The sequence below is a fragment of the Chelon labrosus genome (assembly GCF_963514085.1).
Source record: "Chelon labrosus genome assembly, chromosome: 1".
In the NCBI taxonomy this organism is placed as follows: Eukaryota; Metazoa; Chordata; class Actinopteri; order Mugiliformes; family Mugilidae; genus Chelon; species Chelon labrosus.
The window spans coordinates 2,536,315-2,564,261 of record NC_140337.1 but is presented as its reverse complement, the minus strand read 5'-3'; the positions used below and the strand labels follow the sequence as shown (position 1 = coordinate 2,564,261).

Here is a 27,947-nt window from a genome sequence, read left to right as displayed (position 1 = left end):
GAGCTCTAAAGCTTTTAAGCAGCACTGTTTACTTGATAACAGTATGCAGTAATAACAACTGTGGACTATTCTGGCATCAACACGAAGAAGTAGCAGGTATAAAATGTGTCTGGGTTTTTACTGTGTTCTTTTCCCCAGCTAACTTGAGTATCTTTATATGTTTTTATCAAAAACACTTCAATGAGATTAGTGCAAAAAGTACTTGTTTTTAGTATTAGATACTGTGTGTTGGCACGGAACCAATGATAACAATATATCAAATTTTCCAATCTTTTATGGGAATAATATAAATGTATGTTGTTGTAACAAATCAAAACATATATGAAATCCTTATCTGATTAATGTAAAGAGGCCCAAACCCTAGGACATGTAATTGAAAATACCTAATTTTACTTCCAAACAATCAGTGGCAAATTAATCATTCATAAAATATGACAACCTTGCTATAACAATTGATGATTTTTCTAAGACTATTCAGTTTTTGATGTCAAAATCTTAGAAATACCACATGTTGTTCATGCACCACACTCCTTCTTCCCATGATGTAAACCTGCTTGAAGGCCTTTTACAGTATTCAAATTGGTGCGAAAGCTGCTTCTTCATCTCATCCACTGCAAAATAAATACACAGCACATACATTTTAAGAGAAATAAGAGACAGCTCAGAAAATTCCATCTTCAAAAGCAGTTTGTGTTTAATCTCAAACAGTTAGGACACCATCGGAACCACCCGTCGCTCCCAAACTTAATTGCATCTACATGTGATTAGAATGAATGAACTTCAGACAGCAGCAGCAGCAGCCTCACGCAAAGGAAACAAAACAGGGTAGCGGCTCACTTCTTGGTCCTTCAGATCAGTTTGTAGCTTCAAGCCGTTGACTCTGTGCAGCTTCACACAGTTTTTGGCCGACAACATGTCAGCCACAAATAAACCTACAAGGGTAAATAACAGTTCTCCGTCTGAGACTGGTGCCAAAATAAGAGCAGAGCTTTCAGAATGAACTCAGATTGTTCCGTTTTCTTTAAGTTTAAATGCACTGAGCTGCTCTGATGTGTTTGCTGTTAGCGTATGTGAGGCTGCTGCCACTTTTCACTCGAGCTTCAACGTACAATATCGGAGTGTTAAAAGCACATTCAGTCACATTTCATGTGAAGACATTTACAATCCTTGCTGAGTCTGAAAAAGAGGAGTGATGTGGATGACTGGAGTGCTGAGGGAACAATTGTTAAAGAAAAAATCCACCAGATGTCAGTCTTTCTACTGTAAAGAAATATTTTGAGACGTAAAGTTGGTGCTTCTGATTTTCTCCAAAACAACTTTTTTTCCCCATAATTGCTGCTTTAAAACCACAGGAGAAGATTATGTCAACCACTGACGGCCATATATGAGCTTATAAAGTTACAAGATATACTGAATATTTAGCCGATAGTGGTAAAAAAAAAAAAAAAATGGCTAGACAATCTGAGGGTCTCACTCCTTGCAGATGACACTTTGTTTTATACATCGGAAAAACTTTCAACGGAAAACAATGCCATTAACAGTTTGATTAGACACATATGTTGGTGGTTCAATCCTGAAGTGCAACTGTATTTTCTAAGTTAAGTCATTTCTGGGTCTAATGAATATTTGGTCAGTTATTAATTGTTTTATTTATCTGATCTGTTATAGCCTTATCTGCCTGGTAACTTGGGTTTACGTTAAATTAATTCCTGTACATTCATTCATTGTGTTTTGAAAAGTTTGTGATCGAGAATATTTGGCAAATGCAAAAGCTGATATTTGAAAATGACTTACCCAATATGTATATTAATATTCAAATGAAGCAATACAATACATGGGCAACAGGAGGTATCAAGGAATTTAAAGTTGGATATTGTTAAACTTTTAAACTATTTGACACTCAGGCTGAATCACTCTTTCTGAATTTGAAGTTTTGGTGAGGGCAGTGTTGAGTTGTAATACTGATTACCCACATAACGTCACAGTCCCATCATGATTTAACCAGATAACAATAGCTAAATTCAAACTGAAACCATGCCAAGAGGTGAAAACAGAAAAAGTCCTTCAGTGTTTTTAAACTGGATTTTTCTTTAACACAGTGATCACAGTACAGTTTCTGCTCAGCAGTCCCTTATATATATATATTTTGATTGCCATTTCCAGGTCACCTGTCAGATTACATATGAGCGAATTTACTCGGACTGTTTGGTTCAGGCTGCCTGCAATGCCAGATGGTCGGGGCTTGTTACATTTTAAGAAGCAGGCGTACTGGTTCACCACCAGCATATAACACCTCTCTAACATTTTTGATCTAGGTCTGCTGATTATTTCAAGCAAGCAAAAGCAAATTATTTATATTCCAATAATATCTGTATTTATGTACACATCAATATCTCTCATCACGTAACTCCCAGAATAAATTCAAATCAAATATCCAGCTGCCTACACACAAATGGTAGACTAGTAAAATTAGTAAAATATATCAAAAACAAGTGAAACGTCTAAGAAAAAAAAGTTAACATGAACATTCAGAATAATAATATTAATAGGATTTAAATTAAAAAAAGAGCCTTATTTTTATAGCTAAAAATAAAAATAAAACAAATCTACCAATTTTGAGAACTGATGATTTTCATCAAGAATCAAAACCAGCTGAATCTGTGGACTTTTCTCTCCCAAATAATGCGATTTTGTGCTTGTTTGTTGATCGTGTATACTTTGAGTAATGTTTAAAAAGATTAAAGTATGAACATCATTTGGTATGTGTGAAAGCAAGTATTTAATAAGTCCACAGATTCTGTTGGTGTTTCAAGTCATTAGCAAACAGAACCAACTTTTTCTGACGTCCGACAGTTGTGAAATTGTAACGGAACGCGTTCCTTTTAACGTGGGAACGTTTCCTTTGAGTTGATTAGTTAATTTAAGAGCAGCACAGACATGAAAAGGAAATAGTGTCGACTTTAAAGCCCAGTGAATGAAGTGTTTGGGAGGAATCTTTCTGAAGTCACTGTAAATCCTCCTGCCATTTACACCGAGTTCAAAACTTTGAGCTGTCTGAGACGGTTGGAGTAAATAAAAAAAAAAAAATGTGGCTGTGTTTCCTGACAACTGCTATGTTTACATGAACACATATGTCCAGGTGACGAGTTTCCAGGAGGGACAGAAACATGGAGAGAGCAAGACAACCAGTTTTTCAACCAATTGTCTGAAAAGATGAACAAATCCATGTTAGCAGCTACACTGAAAACATGGCTCCATCTTGGTCACCTTCGTCTAGTGAATAAATTTAATGTTGTCAATAAAGTTAGAAAAAAAAAAACCTCTTCGTCCATGTCCATGTAACCAGATTATTTGGAATATCTAATGAGAATAACTTTGATCACCTTGATAACATACTGTCCACGTAAACATAGCCACTGTTTTAACATTACCTGGGCAGATCAAGAGCAAGCACGCCGAATGTAGCCTTCAAAGTAAACGAAGAAGAAGAAAGGCTTTTTAGGACCTTTTTTCATCAATAATTTCTTTGACTTTGCATCCGCTAAATGTTACTTGTCACATATTGAGTTTGCCATAATGGATAAAAGCTAGTGCTGCATTAAGGCCAGCTTTAAACCTCCTGAATCCTGAAGAACAGAATCGTCGCTTCATAGATCATACAGGTACTTAAAAACCACCTTTGCATCTTTGGAACAGTTTTTTTTACCGAAGAACTCACTTAATTTCTGAAATGCTTGATTTCTGGGCCTGTGTGGACTATGACAAACCTAGATGAGAGTAAGGTAAAGTGAAAAGTCAGCAAAACCAGCAACATCCAGGTGTCCCAACACCTGCTCCGTTTAGGGTGTTCTTGTCGTAACAGACAAGGGAGTGACGTCAGACTTGTTGAAATGCTCCCTACCCCACACGGTGTGCTACAGGACCCATTTCCATTTAACTGTACATTTTAACATTCAAATAATACTTCCTCCACTGGCTGCCCGCTAAACTACTGTATAATATAAACACCTTAAAGGCCACAGCGAGCAATTTTCCACTCACTTTCCATCTGCTTCGGCTCCGTGATGATGAAGGAGTTACAAGGGTGAGCTTGCTTCTTAACCCAGACAGCCTTGTTGGGCGGAGCTCCATGGGCTTGGCAGTGTAAAATATACTTTACTAAGCTTGCGCACTTACTAAAGAAATAACAGAGGTGAAAAATGTTCTGATCAGCAGGCTCAAGGGAGTGAAGGCGTTAAAATGGCTTTCTCCTAAACTCGAGTCCATTAATTACACAACGTATGAGGATTACCAGCCATGAAGGAACTGTTTAATATTTGGTCTGTATAATGCTAGTGGAAGCAGTACAATGATGCACATCTTCCGCGTAATTTTACGATTAGAGCTGAAACATGACAACATCTGATTAAAGGTGGAGTAAGTCGTTGAAATCTAATAGGGGTTTTATTAAATTCAGTAAATATCTCCCACAGTACTTTAACTGGATGGTCTGGAATAAATATATCTTGAGCATGGGAGGAAGAAAGGAAGGAGGCAAAGGAGGAGAAGGAGGCAGCGAAAGAAGAGAAAAGGGATAGTAGAGGGAGGCTGTGAAGGAAGCGAAGGAGGCGAAGAGAAAGAAAGTGGCAAAAAAGGAGCAGGCGAGGCTGAGGTACAAGGAGAAGTTGTGGAGAGGATACAGAAGGAAGAGAACGAGGAAGAAACGGAGGAGTGGGAAAGTAGTAGGTAGAGGAGAAAAAGGAGAGGAGGTATAAGGAGGAGGCCAAAAATTAGAAAGAGACGTAAACAGAAGAAGAGAAGAATAATAAAAAGAAGGAGATGGAGGAGGTATGGACGAATTAGGAGATGAAGAGGAGTTTCTGCTTAAAACGTGGGTAACATTAGTTTTGCTGACAATGCTCTTTGGGGAGGAGTTTGTCTGTCTTCCTAAGGAATGGCTGAAACAAGGCTTACACATGAAGAACGATCGGAAGAAATATCTCCCAAACAATTCTTCTGTTAATATCTAATGACTCTGAGACACTGAGAAGAGGAAGCCATTTTAAACCGCCGAGACAGTTGTACTGCATTAAATACACCGTACAGTCAACCAAAAAATAGACCGCTACCACCACTCAGCATTACAGAGGGCAGCAATTTATGATTCTGAAGTGAAAAACAAGTTATGTAAAAGATCTGAGTTCCTGCCAGAGCTGCAGCTGCAAGAGAGACACTCAAGTTAGAGCTGAAATTTGCCAGAGTGTGGCTGAACTTACGAGGAGTACTGAAACAGCTTCATGAGACACATCGATACATTTAACCTGGATGTAGTGTGTGACAGATCGGAGGCCTTCTTTAAAAAAAAGTGGTACAAATGTGCATATTCTGGCATTTTAAGACAACACAAAACCTGCAAAGCTACTTGCAAATGAGATTTGCTGTCAAAACCACACAAAGCTTGTGTAAAAAAAAAATTAGCTTATGCTGATGAAATACTTCATTATCTTCCCTTGTTGAGTTTTCCCCCTTTGTGGCACAAAACATGGCTCACACCGGTGCGCGGGTAACTGCTGAACCAGCCACAAAAAGTAGAACAGGCTTGTTATTAATTTAAGCCTCAAGCCTGGAGTTAAACTGAAATGAACTCCTGAAAAAACACTGAAAACTGAAATTAAAGTGAATTAGTTCTACTATTTTTTTTATTATTCAAAATAAAGACAAATGAAAACTGAAAATAACGAGTCCTGATCAGATTTGTCAACTACTCTCTGGTGGCTGGTTTTCATTTTACACTCTGTTATTAACCCCCAAATTCAAACTCTTCAGCCACTAAAGGTAGTGTCAGTGGTTTTGTTGTGACAAGTGGGACTTCAAACAACGCTTCCAGATATTAGTTTTGGGAAGAAACTTTGTGAATGAACACAAGTATGTTAATTTAAAGCCCCGAGAAGCTTTACAGCTGCTGTGGACAGCTAAATTAGCACGGGATAATATGCACAAAAAAAAAAAAACTGCTAAAGAAGACTCTGATGACACTCATGGTAACCGCGCCGTCCTGTGAGACAATTTGCTTATGCGTCTCATTTGAAACGGCCGATTGGTTACTCTGTGACGACTGCTTTCACCTCCAAACACGGACCACGGTGGGCAAGGCGATGTCAGCCTCGTGGATTGGTGTTACTCAAGTCTTCACCAGCTGATACCACAGTGCAAAGCGAGTGGAATCGGCCATTCTGCGTTTTAAGGTGCTTGTTGCAGTGTGGACTCAGTGTGGATTTCATGACTGTAATCCAGGAGGCTGGCACGCCACCTGCACATGTCTCAACCGATCGGAGTGGCGCCCCAGTGCAAAGCTCCGCCTACAGGAAATAAAGCCTGGATACTTATGTGAGCATACTGGGCGGTGCCAGTGGTCGCCATTAGCTCCTCCCCCTTCTGCTGAGTGACAGTCTGTTGGGGATTCACCGCTGGCTGGTTCAGTCTCTGGACTGGTAGAACAGGATGTATCCTGACTCTGAGTTCTTGGAAATGTCCGATGTCAGACCGTAGAACTCCTCGATCGCCTGTGCATCAATTTTCTACAAAAGAAGAAGGAGGTTCCACATTAGATATAATCAGCGATCTCATATCACTTTGCAGAACATTTTTATTGACAACTGAACAGCAGCAGTCATCATTCCTTCTGTTTGTAGAGGCTGTTAAAAGCTTTCTGTTCCATCCACTGTCAATGTTAGTGATGGTGGACATCCACAGTTGTTCTACGGTTAGATCAATGATAACATGAGGCTTGGTAACGGAGTACGCACCAGAAAGTGATTAGCTTAGCATAAAAACAAGAAGCAAGAGAAACCAGAAAACCTTGCTCTGTTTTAAGTTTTAAGATATACCTAACAAGTATCGTTAGGTATACGATAGACTTGAGAACAACATGTCCCGTAAATCAACGGTACACAACCAGCTACCGCACCAGGTTGTAAGTCTTTCTGTACCGGATCAGACAGAAGAAAAAAAAATAAAAAATTTAATAAGAAAAAAATAAAAAAATTTGACCATTATTTTAATTATCGAAAATCTGAGTCTTCAGGGTGTTTTATTTTGAAAAATGCCCAAATCGTCTACCTGTCTCTTTCGTCTGTGCCTGTTTTCAAAGCTTGACTATGTCAGTTTTTTATGCCTGGAAGATGAAGCTGGCAAGCTAACCCAAGCCAAAATGAGAAAACAATAACAACAACAACAAAAAAAACGTCTCTGGTAGGATGTGCCGATTGTAATCAGGGCTGACCCAGACATTTTTAAAAAGATCGGATCAGATTGGGCTTAAGCCAAGCCCCATCTTTTGAAGTTATTTATTTTAGGTCTACCATACAACAAAAGAGCATCCTTGTAACATCAAAAAAACTTCTTCTGTTCTAATGGCGGTTGGCTAGCATCAAAGCTGCCAAAAACCGAAAGTCAGACAGCCTTTCCTAGCTACATTAGCTATGACGGCCATATTTATTGGATTTCTACATCTTAGAGGATACAAGTAAGATAAGAAAAGTCTCTATTAGTTTATTAGGTGGAATTGATACTTGGATCACCAATGCTGAATACTGAATGATCCGGATCAGATCCGGAGGCAAAAAGCTTGATCGGTACATCCCTAGTCTCTAAAGAGCTTCTTTGAAAAGAGGGGAAGAACCAGACAGCAGAAGACCCCAAGAGTGCCAACAAAAGTTGTATTTAAAAGAAAATGCCAAGAGTCGTACTTGACTCGCAACATGCTCCAAAATTGCTCTGTGTTAAATGTAGCAATCGGCTATCCAACAAGGCCACAAAGCTATCAGAATGGCTTTGTCACATAAAAATTAAGCACTTAGGGTGTCACTGTCATCCATCACATCAATATATGACCGCCTTGCTGCAATGAAACAATCTCAGCGCACCCATTGATACTGAGTTGCTCCACAGAACACCACAGGAAATCTTTCCTACCTGTGGCTATCAGACTTTACAGTTCTATTAACTTATTCTTTCTTCTTTTTATATATAATTCTGTTTTTGTGTTTTTATACAGTGGTTTACTGTAGACGTGACAAACCCAAAGATTAATAAAGTATTTCTGATTCTGATTCTGATTCTGATTCCGATTACTAACCTCAAACCTGGCAAAAATAGTACAGTTAAACATCTGTTATCTATTCATGGGTGAAATGTTGCTGTTTAACAGAGAAATATGACAAGGGAGGCAAAGCTGCTTCTCCCTGTTTCCTTGTTTGAGAGAGGTTAGAATTAGATGATGGGCAATATTTGAACATTTATTATCCATATAGGAGCCAATGTGACATATTAGACATATTTTATAAAATAACTGGTAACCCAAATATAGATATTTTTGCTCAAAGAGAGAATGGCGCTGCTAGCAGCCACGCTTGACATCCAGTAGCTTGTATAACCTGTGTGTAAAGATGACTTGAAGACATAACAGGTATTTGAGGAGGTCTGCGTTTGAACAATCGGTTGTGCAACTGAGGCATTTTTTTTCATTTCCTTTCAAATCTCCATTTAATATCAAATATATTGTATTTATATTGTGTTCACAGGGCCTTCACAAGTGTTTCTTATGCTGAGCAGTAGTTTTTTTTTTTAATTAAAAGGGAAGACTATAAACTTTTAACTGAACTGAAAAAGATACAGAAGCTTTTATAGGTAAATACCTACAGATAAACAGCGGTGAAAACAAGACACAAAAATAAAATAAAAGAGCTCAAGCATGAATAAAGAGCAGCGAGGCAGACGGAGCGAGTAAATTTCCACAAACCATAAAAAAATGATAAGTTAGTGTTTGGGCCCCGCAAGCTCAGCAGAATCTTCCTGACCAGATGTGTGAGCGGGCCTCTTTCCAGCCATAGTGGAAAAATACGGCGGCGCTGTGATCAGTTTTAAACATCAGTCCCCCGATGACTGAGACTGAACCGTGTTCAAACAGCAGGGCGACGTCTCCCACCGGCCTGGGAGTTTTAAAATCAAATAAACTGCTTTAATTGAGAAAATGTTTCTGAAAATCCTTCCACTGTCTCTACTTGTTTGATTCAGCTAAAATGGAACTGGATCAGAGAGAAGGACTCATGGACTTCTTTCTGATCCAAAGTCTGATCCAAGGACTCAATGTCATGGATACTGACCTGGGATTGGGAAGGTTTGAACACAAAATATGAGGAAATGTTACAATGTCAGCAAAAACTGAACTTCATGTAATTTGACTTAACACTGACAAACCCTGGAATGTTTCATAAGTACGACTGCACAGCCAGTCGACTGCTGACAGTTTGAAGGCTGTGGCATCTCGTTCTGTCTGGCGTGAAGAAAGAAAAACAACAAACTGAAAGGTTGCTGGGCTGCAGCTGAAACTCAGCAGCATGCCGAGGCTTTGGACACGTAGTGATGTGGTCCGCTGCCATTGACTAAGGAGCTACATCATGTTTTTGGTTAAAACTACATGCTAATAAACTTTACTTTGAATATGTTCGAGGGGAATGAGATGCTGGCTAATCTTCCTATTTGGATTGCTAAATTATTAAACTGTTGCATCTTTGACCGCTGCCATGTGTGTGGGGCTGGGAAATAATTCAGCAGAGACTGAGCGCTATAGCACATGCTACCAGGATCTCAGACTGCTGTTTATGTATGTTGCCGTGTTTTCCCCTGTAGCCACATCACAGAGGAAAAGCAGATGATTTTGAAGCAGAGGCAGCAGAGGGAGCAGAGGCAGGAGAGGCAGCAGAGGGAGCAGAGGCAGCAGGGGAGCAGCGATTTCACGACAACCTAAATCATCTGAGCGAGAAAAATCCATGCTTAAAAATAACCGAAACGTTTGTCACAAGCCCGATCTCCATATCAGCATCACCTGCTGTAAAATTAAACGGAGGAGGAGGGCGGGAGCAGACACGGTAGCAGTCTATTCTATTTTTTCTAATTTTAAAAATGCGCTGTCCAGGTCATCACGATCAAAGAGCCCTTTTCTTTAAGTGAAACCACTGGGATGAATGATGACCATGAGAAAGACAAACGAGCTGCTGCACATTATTTTCATTCCACAGCTCCTTTATAAAACAGGTATTTCCTTATTTGTTTTATCTTCCACTTTCACCTGTATCGCGATCACTAAACCAAATACTAACGTCTCCTTATTTAACAGAGGCTCAGGTATCTAGGTCGGCCCAGACGGCAGCACAGAACTCCAGACAAAACATTCAAGAGTGCCAGGATGTACACGGAGACTGGAAGACGGCTATTTGAAATTCCTGTTGGGCCAGGACAAGAGGAGAAATGTCTGTATGGAGAGTGTTGACAGACGATGACAGGACAATACGTTGTATTCTTCATTTAATTACAACTCATACAGAGATTTATGAGAAACAATCTCTTTATTTAAAAGTCTGATTTGGTATCTATTTTTTTTAAATTAGTATTTTTTTTCCATCATTATTTTCTCATTATTATTATTATGATAATAATAATTATTGTAAAATATATTATTATTGTACTATATATATATATTATAAAATATTAAATGAAATGAAAGTTCAGGCGTCATGTGACGAGCAGAGAAATGGATCGTGCACCTCCCGAGTTGGAAAGTGAAAGCTTTTGTCTCACCTCTACGATGTCGTCATCAAACAGCAGCCAGAAGCCGTGGCTCTTGACGATGGTGATGTAGTGTCCGCGGTTGGGACCACTGCAGAAGAAAATCAAAACAGACAAGTCAGGAAAAGAATACCTGAACGGAACTACATATGTGCTTTTATGGCTCAGGCTTTTTATTGCGGCAGTAAAATGTCAGTAAAATGTTTCACTGCTGAAATCAAAATGTCAACAAAAAACGTTTAAAATGTGAAAACGTAGTTTGTTTTTTTTTTGACTGAAATGTGTGTGTGATAAATTAGCTTCGCTTGTGAGATGTTCACACTGACAGGCTGCATCACGTCAGCCTTTATGTATGATGTATATCCTTCTGAGGACAACAACGGTGTTAGATTACATCAATTTCACCTGCTGCACAGTGACTAATAACCTGCACACCAGCTGACGTCAGATAATCAGATGTCTCAGATCCAGGAATCACCCAAAATTAACCAGAAGTGATTCAAGCAACCTGAGGATAATGGCAGACAGACGTGTATGCAAAGACAAATGGATGTATTAAGCTGTTTTTATTCATCTCAGTTTAATCCAGTAAGTAGTTAATGGATAAACTCAGTGCATTAAAAGCTTCTGAAAAGACGTATGAGGTCCAGTAATGTCGCGCTCTCTGACAGGATAAGGAGAAAATGCAAATAAGAACCGTGAGAGGATTGTTTCTTGTGAACCATACACATCATTCAGTGCAAAGAATAACATGTGCCTGTAACAGGTAACACAGCCCTCACATAATACTGTATATGGTGTCTGGGGAAATCGGATCACTACTAGAAGATTTCTAAATAAACTTCTAAAATATTTCAATGTTAAAAACCCATCAGTATCGGTTAGTTTGGCATAGACCAGAGTGAGAGTCTGGTAAAACGCCATTTGGAGTTCACCATGGAGCGTGTTTCAACTGATATATTGGGAAAAAAAATACCTCTGCACGCAACTGGAAAGTCTTTAAACCAATTAAAGACATTTTGTTGGAATTACATTAAACTCCATGAGGCCTGACATGTATGACTACATCGCTGATACTCATGTGGTCCATCACCACATTAAGCCCACCCATATGATTTGATTGACCCGGCAGATCTTTGCAGGAGCATAATCAGTTCTCTACAGAGAGACTCCAGATCAACTTTCCACTGCAAAAAACGAGTGGGTGGGGGATGTCAGGCTATTTTAATGCCTCAATTACAAGGCTGGGCAATTAATCAATGAAGGGATTACCGGATGTTGTGATATTATCATTAGTGTTGGAAAACTTCCAGTAAAGCTTGGCTTAGGTTTCTGGGAATTCTGAAATCCTAAATGATTTTGAAATGTGGTTGCATCACACACTTAAGGAGAATCTTTACAGGCATTCTTCGGTCTAATCTAAAAAAATGGACATACTACAAGATTTGAAAAGAACAGAACGAACGCTACAGGATATTATTTAGATGATAATGCCAGATTGGGGCCTGATCTCATGAGGAAATGGACGTAAACAAAACAAAAACTTCAGTGTAACAACTTGCTGTAAACCACGTGCCGTGCCTAAATGCAGTTTACAATCATAAATAAAAGTCAAGATAAAGAATTATTTTCCGACTGTTGAATAAACTGCCAAAAAACACACAAACAAACAGTAGGTTTCTTCCACTTTATGGGGTAATGCTTTAAACACCTACCTGCCACAGTGTACAACGACAGCCACCAGGTCATACATGCGGTCAGGGTTGGTGGCGTCCCCGGACGTGTTGAAGAGGCGGAGCTCCAGGGGGAAGACGACGCGATATGACAGTTTGGTGTAGCGGTGCAGCTGGTCCATGTATTTAAAGCGCTTTAGGTGGAGGGCGAGGATCATGGGTAGCTTCTTTACCCTCATCCTGGGAAAGATAGAAAGTGTTTTTAATGGTGTTTCTGAAGAATTTGTAAAGTGAATGCCAGAATACAAAGTTCACCTTCGCAGAAGTGTACTGTCATTTTTGTCACGAGGCAAACTAAAATCATTCATGGAAAGACACCAAAGGGAAGCTGAAGCTCAAAAAGCAGTAAGAGCCATTTGTTCCAGACAAAAACTCAAAGGGGATAAAAGCTTTCCATGTTGACACCACTATTGTTTCCAGACCTCCTACCAGGAACAAGAAGTGTGTTCTAGACACTTTGTGTTCCTTCTAATTTGGTCAGACCTCTGGCTTGCACTCTGAGCGTTCTGCTCCTTGTTAATGGCGAGTTGCAGTCACTGATGACGGCATGTCCTTAATGGACATTACTTGGTGCACTTAGCAGGTGCTCCAAAAACACTGTCTGGTATGTATGAACATACACATAGCACTCGTGAGCAGACGGTTTGTATTCACTGTACAGAAGGCAGTAATTTAAAAGTGAAATTAAAGACTGTCGCGCAGTAGTTAGTAATAGACATCTTAGCAGATCAACACACATCATGAACAACTCGGTATGTAACAGGAAGGCCGTGGCAAGTTGCTATAGAGACATCAGATGTGGTTTCAAGGGTACTAATGGAACAAACTGTAACCGTATTTGTTCGCTTAGAAAAAAAAATTGAGGTCGTTGAGCACACTTACAGCTGTGTGAAAGTTTTTAGACAGTGACAACAACTCCCACACGGTTATGTAGAGTCAATGGTGACTCAGACGACAGCAAATAAAATTTAAAAACTGTCGGTTCGTGCTTCAAAATGACGAAAGATACATGAAATCACATGATACATAAATGGGCACCACCGTACTTTTTTCTGGAATAATCCAAACTAAACGTATTTTTTAGACTCTAATAAAACTAAAATGTAGTCATTTAACACTAATTTCAAAAAAAGGAATTTACAGACCGACTTGGACTTCCATCTTTGTATGGGATAACTATATTCGTTCTGTCAATTGATATTGCAACTAATACTGTTCTTTTAAGTAGGTTGAGTATTGAACAAACATAACTGCAAAGTTGGAAAGTCTTCCTGATGGTAGCAACAGTTTATTTCAAGGACAACTCATCTGTAAATACTCTGAATTTGTTGACACGTTGCAGTGTTTGCATCAATTCCAGGCCACTGTCGCTGCCAGGATAGCAACAAATCCCCCCAAAAAGCCTAAACCTGACCATCAAAACTGTGAGAATTCGTTAAACAGACACAGATTGTTGGTTGGTGGTCAGAGCTTTGTTGCTCTTGTATCCTCATCTGTTGTTTTCCAGACAGGAACTCAACAAAGGCTCTGTAGAGAATGTGCTAATGGATGGCATGGCAGAGCTTTCCAGCTTTCCAGTTCATTTCCAAGTTGTAAGCCTCAAATCTTTAAACACAAGCCTACGCTTCGCAAAAACTCAATCGTCGACCTACCACAGCAACACAACCACTATACATGAGTATCACAGCAGAAAACATCAACCAGCTTTCCAAACTCAAAACAACAAGACAGCAGCGTCAGTATTTGGACTATTACTGTTGGTTGGTGTCAAGTATTTGGGAGTTGTAGCTGAATCCTCATCTGATGTTTTTTCCAAAAAGAACTTTTCTAGAGCGGATGCTAACGGCTAGCATAGCACCACTGGTTTCCAGTTCATTTATAAGTTGTTAACAGTTTGCTTCGGCACAGATAGACCTATAAAACTGAATTATGTAGATTCCCATTAAAGTTGTACTCTAAGAGGGTCATTTATAGACTTCTTGTTAAATATGTCGTTATGAGAAAATGTTTCAACTGAAGATGGATGGTGGAAGTTGTCTCCACTATTTAGTGATAAGTTAACCAAAGAGTACATTTTACTACTCAGAAACTAGTTTATAGATAAATCAAAAAAGCAATTAATAAATTATTCCAAGCAGGTTTTCTAACAGAAAAAAAAAATGACACACTCTTTTCATTCATTCAGTCATTCATTCATCTTCTGTAACCGCTTATTCCTGTTAAGGGTCGCGGGGTCTGCTGGAGCCTATCCCAGCTGTCATCGGGCGAGAGGCGGGGTACACCCTGGACAGGTCTCCAGTCTATCACAGGGCTAACACAGAGAGACAGACAACCATTCACACTCACATTCACACCTACGGCCAATTTAGAATCACACTCTTTTCACAAATCTAAAATACTGGAATTAAGGCTGGAAAAGACAAGAAGAGGGAAGAAGGAATTAAAGTAAATGAAAAGCCACCCACCGTTTCTGCGCTTCCTGTTTGCTGCGACACTGCTCACAGTAATACTTGTATTCACTACATAATGTCTCGGTGTTGCTGAAGCCCCTGTTGAGCAGAAAACACACATTCACTGACATGATCCCTTTTTAAAGTGGCCTTCTTTTTTTAGGCGACAGAAAGGATACTTTCCCTTTAGCAGACTGATCAATAAGCGTACCTGAGACAGTGTGTGATCGACGTGTTCTGCTCCACATCCACCGACAGATCCAGAAAGTCCTCGTCTTTACTGCTCACCTGCAGCATGAGGAAGTGGATAAAACAATGGATACACTTACTGAAAAGGCACAAAAATGATTCATGAAGCCACACTATGAACAAATGAATTCTCAAAATGTGGAGAATCACTGTTAACAGTAATTAAAAGGTGGAGTTAAAATATTAAAATAGTACACTTACAGCTTCGCAGTTGAGGCAGCGAGTCTCATTGGTCAGCGTTCCCTGGAAGATCTCATGGACCCAAGTCTGCTGCGTCTCCTTTCCTCCTTCCCCATCACCACCACCTCCTCCTCCTCCCCCCTCACTTCCTCCTCCCCCTCCGTTCTGTACCAGTTTTCCGTTCTGCTGTCGCTCCTGGCTCTTCTCCTCCTGGAGCAGGTCTGCGATGGTGTTGAGGAGGTAGTTGAGGAACTCGTGGGCATCCTGCTGCATGTAGTTGTCAAACAGCTCTGAGAGGGAGCGATGTGGAAAAAGCGGTTGAATAGTTGAATAAAGAGAGAAGACAAAATGACCAAGCCAACAAATAGCCAATTAGAAGCATCAGTTCTTTTTCATCTGCTTTCCGCTCCATGATTTTGGTGGCAATTGTATTTCCTCAGCTGTGACATTAACTTCTCAGCCGAGATAATCCTCCCTTCCTTTCATCCTCTCCTTAACTCAGACTCCTTTTCCTCCTCTCTCTGCCTCATCCCTTTCTCAGTTGCCAAATCGAGTTTGATCTAAAGAAGCATTCGATGAAAGAACATTTGAGATTTCCAAACACCTGGTGGTGGATAGACGTCTTCCTGAGAAACTACAGGAAGTCATGTGGTCTGATGTAAGCAGCAGCTGCACATTCTCAAGTGTCCTAGGAATATTCCACATATAAGGAGATCTTTCTTTATGGGGATCTTGGATCCCTACCGTTTTCTTTTCTCAGCCGTGAGATGAACTTCTTAGGAGGGATGACTCCAACTTTCTTCTTCTGCGTGGCAATGCTGTTGAATAAGTCGGCCAAACAGGTGAGGAGGGATTCCTTACGACGAGGCTGCACCTGGAGAGGAGGCGGAGAAAGAGGAGGAGAGGAGGAGGAGGAGGAGGAAGAAGAATTGAAAGAGAATCAAAAAAGAGGAGGATCAGGTGTAGGAGGAGAAGGAAAAATAGAAGGATGAAGATGAAGAAGGGACAGGGTGATAATGAGTAGAAGAAAAAGGAGGAGAGGAAGAAGAACAAAAAGAGGAGAAGAGGAAGGGAGTATGATGAGGGTATAAAAGTGGAAGGGAAGAAGAAAGGAAAAGAGGAGAAGACCATGAAGGAAAATAAGTAGGAGGAGTACAAGGAGAAGAAGAAAAAGGAAAAGAACAATGATGAGGAGGAGGAGCAGAAAGAGGACAAGGAGGATGAGGAGAATACGGAGGAAGAGAAGAAGCGACAGAAAAAGAATGGGGGATGAGGAGAATAAAGAGGAACAGGAAAAGATAAAGGAAAAGGCGCAGGACAAGCGGGAGAAAAGGGAGAAAGAGAGGAGAAGCAGAAGAAGGAGCCAAAGATGAAGGAAAAGGAGAAGAGGAAAGAAAAGGAAGAAAATGTGAACATGAAGAAGAATGAGCAAAAGAAGAAAGTCCTTTTTTAGTTCTCAGTCCTCTGGTCAGTCACACAAGTGAGCTAGCGTCCAGCTGGACTGAACCTTAATATCTGATTTGTCTTTTATCTTATCTACTGAACCACACCACTCACACTATGTGATTTTGATGACCTATGGAAGACAACAGTTTAAGGAAATATCTGTGAATTATTACCACGACTGTACTGGCCAGAGAGTGAGAGGACAGCCTTTAGGACAGCAATGGGAACAGTGCTGTTGATCACCCTTTTTTGCCAGTGCAATTCTCAGAACAGATCTGAGGTGTTCGTCACTCAACTGGAATCTGTGGGGTGCTTTGTTGGTGTTCATCACACTAAAAGTCTGTTTACACACATACGTAGAGCCAAACAACACCAGCATCCTCTGTGCCATCTTCTGGATGTTTGGAAATTTGGCTGCGCTTAATGAAGCATAAAACTCATCCAGTTTAAGAGAGTTGAACTTCTCCTTTAAGACGGTGTCACATTGGAGATCAATCAGTTCCAACTGCAACTCCTGTGGTGCAGTTTCAGGGTCTTGTGTGAAGGGACATGACACCAGCTGAGGTGACTTGTCAATTTTTCCAATATCAGAGAACACAGTGCTTCCTGGTGGACTATGCAGTGTAAGAAAATAACCTCCTTCTCAGGGTTGTCCTCTTTCACCCTCTCCTGGATTCTTTTGAGCAACCCAACGTTTTTTTCCAGTCAGATTTGGCGATCCATCTGTGGTAACAAGCGTACTCCAAGGTAGCTTGTGCCTCTTGATGACCGCCGACACGCTGTCATACAAGTCCTCTCCCCACATTTTCCCCTTTAGGGATTCAATGGCCAATAACTAATCCATTATCTCAAAATTGTCATCCCTCTGATAAAAATTAAAAGCTGAGGGGTGTCCTTTATGTCATTACTTTCGTCCAGTGCCAAGGAATATAATGTAAATGACTCCGCTTTTTTGTTTAGCTTGCTAGCTAAGTCTTCTAAGTCGTCAATTAGCTCAACACGGCGAGTCACTGTCCTGCGTGATAAGCTAATTTTTGGAAATTTGTTCTTGCTCTCAGGACACAAGATACCTGCTGTCTCTACCATGCACTCTTTGAGAAACTCCCCTTTGTTGGGTTCAGAGCAGTAGCAGAGTAATAACAGAAAGTAGCACAGGCTCCGCAAAATCTAGTCAAGTTATCACTGCGCCTAATGCACCACCTGGTGGAACGCCAGGCATTACAGGACAAGGTCAGATGAATGCAGTAATAATAATGATATGATTTGATTTGGGCAATTCTGTATCAATCTTCGGTGGGCCGGATTAAAAAGACCAACGGGCTGGATGTGGCCCATGGGCCGTAGTTTTCCCACCCCAGTTTCCCCTCACTCCTGATGGCTTTTCGCGCATAAAAATAAAACCAAAGAGCACCATTCTGTAAACTCCACATTTGTGCAGAACGCCTAAGTGGACTTCCAAGAGCAACAAAGCCTTCGTCCTGGTTATTGGACACATATTCCCAAACAGTGAAGTGTTAGTGAAGTCCCACCAGTGATTCTTGGCTGCTCGCTGGAGGATAAGGGGTAAGTTTCTGCAGTCAGGGAGTCTGTCTCGACAGCAGAAAAAGAAGTTCTAGCAACCACTGAATGGTTGCTAAACAAGGTCTTGTACGGGCAAAAAAACCCCAAAGCAAGTAGACAATTAATGATGGGTGGGGATGGTTGGCATTATGGTGGCAAATCAAAGAGATTAAGAGGTTAATTATTGCAGGGAAAACTGTTTCCTTCTTACAATTCCTACCTACAATTCTTCTGTGCATTTAATACTATAAGCCAGATTTCAGGTATGCTTGCTTTCCGTTCTAGCTCCAAATAAAGTGGCTGAGCTAATGTAAAACTTGTCTGCTACTTGGATGAATGGCTTTTACATAGACACTAGTAACTAATAACTGCTAATTAGCCAGTAAAAATGCCTCATGAAACCACCTCAGATCAGATCAGACTGGTCAAAACAGACCAATCAAAACAAATTTCCTTATGGGACAATAAAGGTTATCTATCTATCTATCTATCTATGTAGTGGAGTAGTGTAAACCTCTGATAATCTGTTCAATAGGAGTAGTACTAGTAGTAAGAGTAGACAGTTAAACTTGATAAAGTTGTCGTTCAATTTCAGTCGTGCCCTTTGTTTCTATAGTGATTGATGTTTGGTGTGCAAAAACACACATATCTTCTCAGATCATTTCATTTAGTGGCCATCTAAGTAGCTAGCCAGTGCCCCTTTGAAACTAATTTCACAGATGACGATACATTCTCCGGTCTCAGCACTTACTTTCTTAAGAATCTGTCACCACAATCGTTGCATCACAGTTTGAAAATCGCAGTTATAAATATGTTTAATATCAGTTTTCCTTACTACTACTGTCTATTTAAACAGCACAAGTAGCTAAGTCAGCAGCATTAGGACTACAAACAAGTCATGTGCAGCACCAATGCTGCCACCATAAAAACTTTTTCCAGATAAAATATTTTCTCATAGCCAGGGCAATGTGGTACTTTTGGTCATTAAAGTGCATTCTTAAAGTGTGAGCAGGCGGACCACCATGCAGACTTTCTCTCATCACTTACCTTGTATGCCAGCACCTTCTCCCTGAACGGTCGACAGAAATACAGAGCCTGCAGTACTGAGTTACAGTAGCAGGTGTTGCCAAACTAGAAAAGAAAACAGAGAAGGATTGTGTCTGAGATCACTGAGAGCTGTGGTTGCACTCATCATTTTGCAGCTCTTAAATGGGGATATGGTTTTCCTAGAGTGCTAATCAAGCTAATCAGCACATATACAGTGTAATGACTGATACTTACATTGACCAGTCCAAAGTAGTGTTCATTTACGGGAAACTGTTCCGGTCCAATCTCCTTTTCCAAGGCAGAGGCATTGGCGCCCTGAGGAAAAAAAAAAAATAAATACCTTTTCACATGTTTTGTTGTGGTGACTGTGATTAAACATGGATGCAAAGTTCAGTAGGAGTACACCAGTACAATCGCCCATTAAAAAAAACTCCTTTGTTCTTAATTTCCTACTCAATATCTCCCATTTTCCAGCTTGATTTTCTCTCTGCCCAACTTCTCTGCCATCTGTTTCCTGCTTCATATCCTCTGTTTGTACATTTATACAATATCATGTGTTCAAGGTAGCGCTGGCACCAAAAATGAACCTGACTGTCGATACGGTCGGAACACATAACTGGCAAAAAAGGACGCTTCGCAAAAACGGAATGGTCGACCTACTACAGCAGCACAACGGCTATGCCCCAGTTGCCCTTGTTGCAGTTTGCGATTTTGAAAATACTTTCTAGAGCAGAGGCTAAAGGCTAGCATAGTAGCAATGCTTTCTGGTGCATTTGCAAGTTGTAAACTGTTGGAAATAGACATACAAAATGACATAGATGTCCATTACTGTTACGCTCTAAGCAGGTGTAAGTAGTCTTTAGCAGATTAATAAGACAGCTCTAGTTGTTATTACAATCAGCACAAGTCACTTAAGTTCAATCATTCTCAATACTCTTTGCTAATAAATGATCAAATGCAGTAAACAGTAAGTTTCCTAAATAGAGCCACACTAAATAAATCTGAACTTGTGTTGTATTATTATAATGAATGGTTTCTTCTAGGGTTGCAACAACTCGATTTGTGTGGATTTGTGTCAACGCGATGTTTACCACCATCCCCAACTATGGTGTCTCCTGCTACCTCCTGCTACCAAAAATGCCAATTATTACTTATTAGTAATGAAACAGCCCCAGTCACCGAGACATTTAGACTACAACAGTGAGCTTTGTCTGTCGTTTGTTGGTCAGTACTTGGCAACTGTGTCTTCCGCAAGGCTTTCTTGAGCTAGCATGGCAGCGATGCTTTTCAGTACAGCTGCAAGTCGTAAGCAGTTTGTTGCCTAAATAATAATAATAATACATTTTATTTATAAGCGCCTTTCAAGACTCACAAGGACACTGTACAAAAACAAAAAGACACAAAACAAGACAATGTAAATAGACCTACAAAAAGATGCAAGCACCACCTTTTGCACACAAATAATACAGCTATATTTTCAATTAAAATCAGCACTCACATCAGCAACTATTGTTGAATTAGATTAGATTAGATTCGAAACATAGATCTGTATAGTCCCATGGCCCGAGGGACAAATGACCCCCCAGTCGGTCCATGGCACAGGACATAGACAGCAGCCCGTCACCGAACGAGCCCCTCTGTCCGACCACGGTGTCGCACAGGGCGGCGGACATCGTTCACAACCCTGCCCAATGTCCCCCTCCTGGTAATTGGAGCCTGCCCAAGGTCCCCGCCCCTGCCACGGATGCCAGGGACTCCAGCTCCGCCCCCACCACGGAGCCCAGCCTATGCATCAGCCTGTCTAGCCGCAATGCTCACCCCCTCTCAGTGCTGCCTCCCCAGCACTCCACAGCACAGAAGAGGGCATCGGCATCAGGCCGTAACTGGATAAAATGCGGTTAAACTAACTGGATAAAAGAGGCAAATCATCGGTCACACACGGTGATGAATCATATGCTACTAAAGGCCACTTCCTGGTTTTATTATATGCCATAAAAGCAGCTAAAATCCCCAGATTTCCTCCAGTGATTCAAGTATCAAAACAACGTGGATCATATCACCAAAAACACATCATAACCATTGTGAAGCATGGTGGTGGCAGCATCATGCTGTGAGGATGTTTCTCAGAAAGAGGCCCTAAAATGTTTGTAAAGGCAGATGAGTACTGTGGTGCCTCAACTAAATACTAACTGCAATCACTTAGTTTTTACATTATGTTTTATAATGAGATTAACTGACATTACCATTATCACTTAACGAGGTAATGAGGTTTTGTAAATATTATATCAGACATGACTGCATTTATAATAATAAAAATTGAGTAAAACATCCAAGGGGTTGACTGGTTTTCATAGGCAAATGAACAAGCTAAGTTATAACAACTACCTTCTTCAGAAGATGACAAAAATAAGGTGACATGTCTTCTAAAGTCTCGCTGGCTCAAACTGAGGTGAACAAGATGTGAAAAAGTCAGGAAAAAAAGTCAAGAAAGAGTGTCTCAATAAATTACATCAACAGTTTCTTTGGCTGTGACTCAGTCTGAGCGTTTAGAAACTTGAGTATTACATTAAGCCAGGACAGAGAGAACCAGAGAGGAATGGAGATGAAGATGACGATGATGAAAATGATGATGATGATGATTCAGCTTTTCCTTCAGGGCTGAATAACTACATAAGTGGAGTCATGCTGATTTTACTCATACCCACACTGCTGTCCATGTAAAGTCAACAAGGGAGCAAGTGGAGGAAAGCCTGGCTCGGGTTATTTATCTCACAAACACGGCCTCCAAACAGCAGCGGGCTGTAAACAAAAGGAGCGCATACAACAAATAGAAAGGCAAGTCAGGATAGGAAGGCAAATATCTGTGTGGTGGGGAGAAAAGAAGCTGTCAAGAAACACTGAAAACACACGCGCTAATGAGGTTTTGCTTTAAAATGAGGTTTTGCTTTAAAATGAGTCCTGAACTGAGGGAGGTGAAAGTGAAGTCTGCCAGCTGTTCAAGGCGGCTTTAAAGGCATCACAGGAAATTCCGCACAGCAGAGATAAGATACTGTTTTATTAAATTCTACGATCAGGTTTAATAATCGTGACAATCAGTCTAGAGGACGCTATGAAGAAAAGTTTTATAACTGTGTGCTTTATTTGAACCTAATTGGGTATATTTACTTCAAAGGATTGAATAAATGATTGTCTATAAAACATGCAACAAGCTGTACAGGAAAAATAAATAAAATCAACAAATTTATGATGCGTTACATACAATTTAAAGCTCCAAAACAGCAGCATGAATGGATCTTGTGGTGAGACTGTTAGGTTCATTGCTGTATCCAGGGTAAAGGATGAAGTCTCAGGATAAACTTTTTTTTTACCCATTATGTCTCTTCTTGGGTTCTTCTTCTTCTTGAGTTCTTATTGAGTTCTTCTTCTTCTTGGGTTCATCTTCTTCTTGAGTTCTTCATCTTGGGTTCTTCTTGAGTTTTTTCTTCTTCTTGGGTTTGTCTTCTTCATTTTTTTTTTCAGATTTGTCTTTGTGCGTCTTCTTCTTGAGTTCTTCTTGGGTTCTTCTTCTTGAGTTTGTCTTCTTCTTGGGTTCGTTGTCTTCCTGAGTTCGTCTTCAATTCTGTAAATTTTGATTTAATGGCGTATTACTGCCCTCTTCAGGATAAATGTTTCACAAAGATAAGCATCTCTCAAGCGTCAGGGTCTCTGAACTTACAAATTTTTGATAACTTCATACTTTTAATAAACACTCCCACGCTTCTTCAACGCATTCCACACCTCTCAACGTCATTGTTGCAGTCCTAATAAGATCAGAGGGTCTACAACTGTTCTGGGTGAACCTTTATCTTCTACATTTTTCCTCCAATATACCACTTTTACTGCCATGCTGAGAGGTTAAATCAAATATCATAACACTGGGTTTCAGCGCTGCTTTGTCTGAACTGTGCATCCCTGTCTGTAGCTTTCACAGCTTCACCAGCCAAATTGATTATCTGGAAAGAAACAAACAAACAGGCAGAAACTGGTGGGCTGCCAAAGAGGCAAACAAACTCACCAGCCCCCACTAATGTTTAGCGCAGCTTGTATTTGTCTGGAAGCTGCTGGTAAATGCTACCTCCATACTTACTTACTAAGTGGGTTACACTCCCTAAGTAAGAGCTTACTGCTTTCAGCACACACACATACATACATACACACAGCAGCCAACAAATTAGAAAAGACTTCTTGTGTGGCTTCTGCCTTAACTGTCTGTCAGCTCTGAAAGGTGCGCCGGGTGGAAAGAGGACACGCTACAGGCAGAAGTTAATCTTTGAGCTTTAAACTGCACTGTCTATGTATTCTGCAATACATAACACAGCTATCACACTAGGCAGTAAATAAGGCTAAATTATGATCTCTTGATCTCGGTGTCGAACATGATGTCCTCCAATAGAGAATCTGTGCTCGAATGTCTTAAGCCAACAAAGAAAGTGTGTTTAAGCAGCTGACCTCTGAACTCTACATCTCAGTCCAAGGATCGATATGTAATTAAAGTCTTCTAAAAGGCTGCTTATAATGTAAAGCATTGTACACCAATCAGCCACAAGATTTTACAATATACAGGTAAAGTATATAGTATCTCTCTCTCTCTCTCTCTCTCTCTCTCTCTCTCTCTCTATCTTAATTGCTGATTTAATATCAGTTCGTTTGGAGCTATGAAAGAGATTTTTCGCAAACCTAATGTTGTCATTGTGTCTGCAAATGCGATTCCATTAACCCACAGTTGATGGAAATGTATGTTTAGTTTTATAGGTCTGTATGTGCAGAAACAAAACGCAACTTGTAAAAATCTCATATCATAGACTGTAGAAAAAAATGGACGACACATCTCCGCTTCCCCCCCTTTGGACAAACTGAGGCTACAATTCCAGGTATGCGGATGGCACCATCTTGCGAGTTGGAGCCAGATTCTGTGCAGTACTGTCAAAGAGTGGAGCCACGTTATCAATGACCCACCCACCACACTTCCTCTAGACTCATTTCCATTGGCATTTGGTTAATACTATGCTCTGTTGTTTTAACTATCTAGTTAATTACATTAACTCACTTACAATCTCACAAAACAAAAGTTTAACATAGTGGAAAAAAAATGCAAAGATTCCTCAGATCCTTGAGGTCAGCTAGTACAGTTCATAGCACAACTACTAATAGGATTCAAACAGACAAACAGTTAATTTGATGTTCCTACTCCATGTCCTACACTCACAGTCCTACGAACTTACATGGAAAAGCTTACGACCTACACTGCAGCCAGCCACCAGGGGGAGCGCCACATGCTTCGACTTCACTTCACTGAGGAGCCACTTTTTCTACAGTCTATGCTCCAAATACTTAACAGTTAACTTCTTCTTCTTTCATTCGCAAATTTTAATCTACTTGGCGTATAACTGCCTTCTACAGGATGAAATAATGACGACACGCATCTCTCAAGCATCTAGGACTTTGTTAAATAAATTTTCTCACTTCTGACATTTGGGTGAGGTCTTTTTCAATAAACACTGCAACAGCTTCCACCCAAATCGAAATAATGAAACAGTTGGAATGATCGATGACGTCCACAAGTCACTGCAGCTCTAGTTCTGATAGAAAGTAGTCTATGCTGATGCCACTCATCAGCTGAGTGCTCCTACAGTGGAAATGTAAGCATCGGGACTGGACCACGGAACAATAGAAGAAGGTCGTCCAGTCCACTAAATCATGTTTTCTTTTACATAAGCTAGACAGTCTGGTTAGGATGTCTTATTTATGGAGCATACGGTGCCAGGACACAGGGGACACCTCCTTGACACTGACATTTTTCCAATGATTTCCGAGCTCAGACAACGCAACATATTGCAGCAATTCCAACGTACCACCGGGTTTCCCAGAAGAACATTACATGGTAATGAGATCATCCATGTTACTCCCTACACAGACTTTAACTGTGTGCCTGATAGGTGCATGTGTACAGAGCTACATACAATACAAGAACCTATCACGGGTCATTTTGGCTCAAAGGTGGAGACAATCAAGCTATAAAATATCTAAATTGTTCTCTTCATAACTGCCTTTTAAATACAGTCCTGATGATAAGGGCTTCTTCAGTCTAAGAGTGTGATCTAAATATTTTGAGAACCAAAAACCTGAGCATTCGCTATCGGAAAACATCCAGGGAGTATCCCATGACAGGAAATGCTGAATTTCTCCAGATTAAGAGAGAGCGGTGCGAGCTGGTGTTTACACCCACTGCCGTTTATCGGTTCTCCCGTCTTTTCAATATAATATGATGGTGTGAAATGAACACTTGTCATAAAAACTTTCATGCGATAGTAAACAACTTTAGCCATACGGCCATGTTTAACAGTCATAGGGGGCTAACACTGGGCTAAGCTATTTAGTTTCGTCCACTGGTCAACCCTGCCCTCATATAAACAAACCACAAGCTAGCTAATAAACTATTAAAGAGGCTCAGCTTTAGGTTAAAACCGCCTTATTATTAAAGACAGCTACATTATCCTAAGAGGTGGACAGCTTCTCTTTTCAGGCCAAGCTCTCTAACTTTCTGGAAACCCTGGTGTGTTGTTATCATGCTTCTCTCAGAGGTTAGCAAACAGGCTAGTAGCAGAGCAGCTAGCCTAGCTTAGCGTCCTGGCTCACTAGCCCCGGGGACCGGACACAGGCGCGGACAGCGGGCACACAAATACCACCCACAAAAGCCGAATTTCAGCGCACTTACCATCGTACAAATCGAGGCGATCTTGCGGACTGTCATCAGTATTTCCATCCGTAAGCCGCCATGTTGGACCGAACCCCCGATGTTGAAATAATCAGAGCCGATGCGGCTGCAGAGTTCCGGGAGAGCCTTCTGCCCCTGTCTTTTAATACTGTCAAGTCACACGGAATGACAGGGAGCTCTTCCGGTTTGGTATTTCAAAATAACGAACTTTCCTCACCGTGTATATTTTAACATAACTTACAAACACTCTGCTTTAACTAATATTTTTTGTGTAATACGTATTTTCCAAGTTCAATTATCTATTTTCATTCTTAACCCTATATTCTTAACCCTAACCGTAACCCTAACACCCCCTCCTTGTCTCACATGAATCGATATTGTTTTTGGATGTGGGCTTCAATATCATATCACAACTGTTTAATCACCTTTTGCATTAGAAAAAAAAATTAAAAAATAGTTGTTAATAAATCCTCCTTGCAGGTACACCTCTTAATCCTGTTTTACTTTAGCAGATGAACTTGAAAACAGTGTTAAACTCTATACTCTGCGCAAAACACTGATGCAAAAGAGAATTTAAAGTCAGCCTGACAGTAAACTGCATGTTTTTCTTCTGTTGCACACACAGTATGTGTTGTTTCAGTCGCGTGTCATGTGCTCTGCCTTCGGAAAGCAAAACACAGACTTGAAAAAGAAATCTTCTATTTTATTTAAATGCATATGACAGGTGGACTGAAAATAGACAACTATACTTTCACTGCTACAAAAAATCACAAAGTTAATATCCTGATAACTTTCCACCTTGTGAGGAAGTCCACAGTTTCAGTACAAAGTATCAAAAAAAAAAAAAACATTTAGTCAATCTAATAAAAATCATCAAATAATGCAGTTAATATATATATATAACAAACATTCAAACTGTGTCCAGTTTCTAGTTAGCACTAATTTGAACTTTAATTATACTGTTTTATACCAGTAACTAAGAAGAGCTCTAAACAAAAGTCATGAGTAGTTGATTGCCTTGTTTGTCTTATTTTGAAAGTAATATCAAGTGATTTCCGAGTTTACTTGTGATTTCTGTGACTGCCTTTACAGCTTCCTGCCGTCCAGCCTGTGAAGCTGTGAGGGAGTGTCGCCGACGCACAACACAGATGCACTTCGTCAGTTGGATTCTGTATACAGGGCAGATTTCGGCGGGCGGTGCACTCTTTCAGTGGTTGTATCTGACCACATTTACAAAAATACTATGGTTTGAGACAGATTTTAAATGTTTTACTTTTTTTTAGATTTCTTATTTATTATATAATAGATAATAGAATAATAAATGGTCATCTAAAACATGAAGATTAATCATTTTCATGTGAGGCGTGAGAGTTTTGAGGGTTTGAAGTTTGAAGATTTGAAGTTTTGAGGCCGTGTGAAGTTAGGGTCGGCTTCCAGGCATTTAAAAAAAGTTTTAGACACGAATACTTTAAACGTGATAAATCAAAGTTTTTTGTTTTGTTTTGTTTTGTTTTTCTGAAAAGTCAACTCTTTTTAATCAAAATAATTGTCCACAATAATGTATTTGTGAATTTCGGGTGTTTGACTAATGCACTAATGTGCTTCCATACAGTCATGATTTAATTATACAGAATAAAGTGAGATTTGTTTTCAAGCTTTATTATTATTAAGATTCATTTATTTGTTAATTAGCTCCATGAATAGTAGTAATGGCTGGAAAGCAGAGCCCGGTTTAGACTCAGTCTCTCTGGAATATTAGATTGGACCAGAACATTTCTTCACTATTTAGTCATTAAAACACTTACATTACCAGAAAAGAACTTCAGGCTGACTTCCAGGCTACAAAAGTTTTCAACAGAATTGCTTTGAACACATGCTTTTCATACTTCAAGGACATTTTAATGATAGTACCTGAGATTATGC

The 27,947-nt window shown here is 40.1% G+C and overlaps 1 protein-coding gene across 2 annotated transcripts; it reads right to left on the bottom strand.

Moving 5' to 3' along the window:
- Positions 1–217: 217 nt before the first annotated feature.
- On the bottom strand, positions 218–26,243 carry usp12b (ubiquitin specific peptidase 12b). Of its 2 annotated transcripts, XR_014699104.1 has the most exons (11): positions 26,025–26,243; positions 19,505–19,585; positions 19,271–19,354; positions 15,962–16,091; positions 15,239–15,507; positions 15,000–15,076; positions 14,804–14,887; positions 12,321–12,518; positions 10,618–10,696; positions 4,042–6,557; positions 218–611 (listed from the first exon to the last, which is right to left on the bottom strand). XR_014699104.1 is itself a non-coding variant. In XM_084546147.1 (10 exons), the coding sequence occupies exons 1-10, from the start codon at positions 26,070–26,072 to the stop codon at positions 6,456–6,458; spliced, it is 1,152 nt and encodes a 383-aa protein (XP_084402273.1). In that variant the 5' UTR covers positions 26,073–26,243; the 3' UTR covers positions 218–6,455. The 2 variants fall into 2 exon arrangements, 1 of the variants encoding a protein (XP_084402273.1); XM_084546147.1 differs by having other exon boundaries at positions 218–6,557.
- Positions 26,244–27,947: the final 1,704 nt, after the last annotated feature.